Genomic DNA, 4,826 nt, shown 5'->3' on the forward strand with positions numbered 1-4,826 from the left:
ACCTGGGGCCGAGGGGCCCAGACACAGAGCAGTCGCTTCTCTGTGCAGGGATTCGGGGAGGGGGCCGGGAGGCTTCGGAGTGGAGGTGACACGTGAGCTGGTTTGAGCGTGGGGAGGGAACAGCTCTGCCACAGTTACCGCATCATCTCCGGAAGCCGGGTCCCTAGAGGTACAGAGGGGATCGTTGCACTTAGAAGAAAGAGCCGTGTGGAAAGTGTGAAGATTTGCCACGTGGAGCACACTGGGCTCCCACTGGGCCAGGCTGGGGCTCCAGACCACCACCCGGGGCCCCCTGCTCCTCCCGGGGTGGGCAGAGGGTTCGTGCACCTCCTCCCGCCTGCCCCACCACCTGCTGAAGTTGTCTCAGAGCCAGGACAGGGCAGGGCCAGCAAAGCCCCAGGCTGACAACAGACCCAGGGCCGAGGGCGGAGGAGGACCGGATGGGGAACACAAACACTGCCTTCTGTGTGTCTGCCTGCTTAGGATCATGCTTGAGCCTCTCGTGTAACTTCCCGGACACAGAGTCCACGGAGCACACCACGGGACGAGCCAGGGTTAGGTAGAGCCCACGGAGCCCGCTCGGAGGCCCCTGCTCTTCTGCTGGGAGCTGCTTCCTGGCCACCCAGGTGCCCAGAGCTGGGCCACCCTGGGCCACAACTCCAGAAGGCGGGCGGCAGACGCAGGCAGCCTCGACTTCTCTGTCTGGGCTGCTGGCCCGGGCCCTGCTCTCAAATGAGAGATGCACAGTGATGCTTTAATAAATATCCTCATCAGTTCAGTCTGAACTGAATTCAATTCGTTTCCACAAACCTATAGTGAATGGTTACTCTGTGCAGGGCAGGAAGGGATGGGACACCGTGTCAGTGCCGAGGAATCCAGGCCAGAAGTGGTAATTCAGGCTCGGCTCTGGCTCCAGTGGCCACTTTCCTTGGCCACTTGGACCGGTTTCCAACCGGCTTCCAACCCGCTTCCAACCGGCTTCCCACCGGGTGGCAGGAACAAGCCGCAGGCATTGACGGTGGCAGCGCGCCCTCTCGTGGTCAGTGTTGGTATCGACGGGCGGCCCGCTTGGTCAAGGGAGTTTCGGACTTTGAAAAATAAATAGCATTTCAGAGAAATTTCACATTAGAGGAAGATAACGTTTTTCACAATGGAGGCCACGCCAGGCCCAGTTTCCACCTTAAAAATGTTAACCCAGCTTAAGGCCCTGTTAAAATCCCCTGCTGGCCCGTCCCGGGCCCTGCCAAGGGTTCCTTAAGAGATCCTCACGTGACAAGGCCATGGGACAGGCCCCGCCCCTCGCCTCACCTGGCGGAGAGCTCAGGTGAAGCGCTGACTCCGCACCCACAGGCTCCCTGCGATGATTTGTGAGGAGCGGGAGGCCAGGCGCAGGGGCCGCTGCCAAGGGCACCTGCTCAGCAGCCTGTGGCCCCCTGTGCTTTGGGCACGGACACCCCTTCCTGTTGTTTTCTACCCCTGGAGGACAGATCTGTCGCTGCAGTGGTGGCACTCCCGGCTGAGAACCTCCGCCCACCCCAAGGCGCGGGCACTTGCGGTGCTTCCCACGGGAGCAAAGGCTCAGCCGAGGCCAGCGCCCTCCCAGGCGGGCACTTACTCCGGCGGGTTTGGAGCAGGTCTCTACCCCTGGGGGCAGGAGAGCGGGCTCTACAGCCATGCCTGTGCTGAAGAGAGGTCCCCTCTGTGCAGTCCCAGGGGTCTGTCTGATTATATTTAGAAAATAAAAAACTGGAGTGGGTTTAGAAGAGGCTGGGGAGAGGCCAAAGGCATCATGCCAAATATGCACTGCAGCCTCAGCCGGGAATAGAAGACAGCGAACCCAGACGTGCATATCCTGGGTGACTCTTCTCAGCTTATTCATGAGCAAACTGGAGTCAGGCAGTCAACAGAAATATGAAAACAAAGTATCTCATCAAGCCCTCAGTCTAGAAATAGCTTGGCACAGGATCTCTTGTATGTCAGCACATTTACTTTTATTATTTTTTTTACATTCCTTATTTGTAATTAATATTCACTATGCTTGGAATGACTGGCTCAACAAACTCGAGCAAGATCTTGAGAAAAGTAAGGAGCAAAGGGCGTTGAGCACTAAAGAATCTTCACGTACAAGGGCCCTACCTGGCTTCAGTTGCTCAGAAATATGCTCTTTAGAAGCACCGTGGAAGAATGAACCCTCGATTGATTAGGGGTGCCAGGATCCCACGTAGGAATTATGTGCTTAACCCTACGATTTTCATTTTCCTTCCATCCCCAAAACCCCCATTCATACCTTATTACACACTCCGTAAGACTGTGTTATGAATCAGCTGAGATAATCTAAGAGTACATGTTTGATAAGAATACAATCCTATCAAAATGTGACCTGTTGGTGTTATTCCTTGAGGAGGCTACGGAAAAGGGATAAGGATCGTCACAGTCTGAGTCAATAAGCAGGAGAAGATGAGTGCCGGGTGTGACAAGATGTCACTAGGTGAAAAAGAGAGTCACAGATCAGTTGCATTTCTGTCCCTCTGAAACTAAGTTTATAGCTCAGTTTCTAGCCTATCACCATCTCTGGATAGGTAAGAGATACTCCCTGGAATAGGAAAAGAAAGTGGAATATTACAAAATTCTGGGAAGCCTTATAAAAAAAAAAAAACAGAAAATGGCAAGGAAAGGAAGCTTTTAAGAAAATTTTTTTCATCAGACCATCACCTTTGATGCTAGATTCATTCAACAAACATTTATTGAGCACCGTCGACAAGCCACCCATTTCCTTATGCCAGCCATGCAATACTTCAAATCTCGCCTTTCGGGAGCTTCCATTTTAGATCCCACGTCAGTCAGCCTTCTCTGGCGTCTCTTTTTGTCCTTCCTCTTTATTTGGTGTGCAACACCTATTCCAAGGATCGGAGCAAATGTCACCCTTTTTCTCACCAGAATGGCAGAAGAAAAGCCTGCAGGTCCCATGTTGCATAAGGCAGATGGTATTTCTAATTCCAGGTGGAATGTCCCCTACGGATGCAACACAACAGAGTGATCTTTAATTCATGGAGTGCAGAAAATACAGAACGGCCTCAGCCTACAGCCAGACTCCAAATGTGTATCATCTTCTTACCAAGCTAAGTATCTTTGGACAAATCCCAACTTAGCTGAGCTTTAGTTTCTTAGCTTTAAAATACAAACAATCATTTCTATGTCAAAGCATTGCCAGGAGGACCCCAAGGTGTGCTGCACAGGAGATCACCTGGCCTCGCGGGCCCTGAGCAGCCCAGAGAGGTCTCAAGCTCTGTGGCGAGAGATGTGCATTAAGGGAAAGCACATTGGGAGTTTTGGAAACCAGAATGGAATGACGGGGGCGGGTCTTGGTCTCTAGGAAAACTGGAAATAGCTCTGATTCTCAGCTTACGGCCCAATCTTTAATTTTATGCCGTACAATGAAATGGAGACAGACAATAAAAGTCCTCTCCCCACGTGTGTGTCGGGACGTGTGTGCTTGTGAATCAGATATGACCACAACCACCTGAAGTTCCCACAAGGAAAGCACTTTGCACAAGAGATGCTCGAAAGAAAGGTCTTACTTATGCCGGGTCTGCAAACACGTATCACAACTTCAAAAATAACACAGTGCTGGTCTTGCATGATTATAAAAACAGCCTTGCACAATAGCCCAGCTCCAAAAGGGGCCCACGCTATTATCCTGGGTCCCTTCATCCCTGCCACGGCTCAGCGGGGACGACAAAATGAACAGGTGGGTCTGCCTTTGCTTTAGTAAAGATCCAGAAGCCACCAGCCTAAAACTTTGGAGATCTGGATTCTAGCCTTACTTCTTTGAATAACTCAGTTTCTCTCCTTGGATAATTTAACTGGTTATGCCTCAGTTTTCTCATCTGTGACATGGGTTATCTGTGCAAGGTGGGAAAATATTTAAAGTGTGGAGATCTCCTATGACCATAACTATCCATTGCCTAGCGGTGAATTAGCACTTTCTCTGGGCTGCGGTTTTCCCCTTGTGGAGTGTGGGCTGCTAGGGAAGATCTCTGATTCCTGCCCAGCTCTGACATTTGTGTGACTGTAACTTCCTTCTGGGAACCTTTCCCAGACTGCAGATTGCAGCAAATGCTTCTGGTTTGCAACAAAGACGCCCCTTTGACTTATGTTACGACTCTCACAACTCTCACGTAGCGTTTACGAGCTCTTCATGGGGAAGATCAAAATGGCCCAGGGCTGAGCCCCGGGGGGGGAGAGGCCACCTGCGCCCACTTACAACACACAGACACAGCTGCGCCCTGTCCACGCACCGACACGCACGTGAGCGGGATTCCTGCCCCACCCTCCCAGGGCCGATCAAGAGACGTTTACCTGAGTTGGTTTGGAGCACACAGACGAGAACAGCAAAAAGAAAGACGACCTTCATAGTTTCAGGTCCCCTCGGAACTCCCTGTCCTCCTGTGCAGGAAAGCAGGTGTGACGAGTGACGGGATGAAGTGGGGCGGAAAAGGAATAAAATGGGACATTTATAGGTTGTTGAGAACACTGCTCAGAAACGAGCATATTTATCTGCTCTACTGAGTAAGGCTGTGGGCAGAAGGTACTGACTACTCTTCCCTTTCTGCCTAAAAATAGACAGGCTTCTTGGTGTCTTGAGAAGCAGAGGTGGACCAATGACTCGATGGCTGTATGGAGGTTGAGGAGGAAAGAGAACCGGCATCGAGGGGCGGCCGTGTAGCCGGGAACTGCTCTGGGTGGCGGCGATGCAGTTGTCAGACGTCCTCCCTGCCTGCAGGGGGATTTCGGTTGGGGCAGCGGCCACCACAGTTGAGCAGATG

General features: G+C 51.9%; 1 protein-coding gene across 1 annotated transcript; it reads right to left on the reverse strand.

The window, feature by feature from the left end:
- Positions 1-2,836: 2,836 nt before the first annotated feature.
- On the reverse strand, positions 2,837-4,414 carry LOC138393557 (sperm-associated antigen 11A-like). The gene is made up of 2 exons (XM_069484771.1): positions 4,360-4,414; positions 2,837-3,012 (listed from the first exon to the last, which is right to left on the reverse strand). Exons 1-2 carry the CDS (start codon positions 4,412-4,414, stop codon positions 2,837-2,839), a joined length of 231 nt encoding a protein of 76 aa, XP_069340872.1.
- Between the last annotated feature and the right edge of the window lie 412 nt (positions 4,415-4,826).

Source organism: Eulemur rufifrons, chromosome 12 (assembly GCF_041146395.1).
Source record: "Eulemur rufifrons isolate Redbay chromosome 12, OSU_ERuf_1, whole genome shotgun sequence".
NCBI classification, from domain to species: domain Eukaryota; kingdom Metazoa; phylum Chordata; class Mammalia; order Primates; family Lemuridae; genus Eulemur; species Eulemur rufifrons.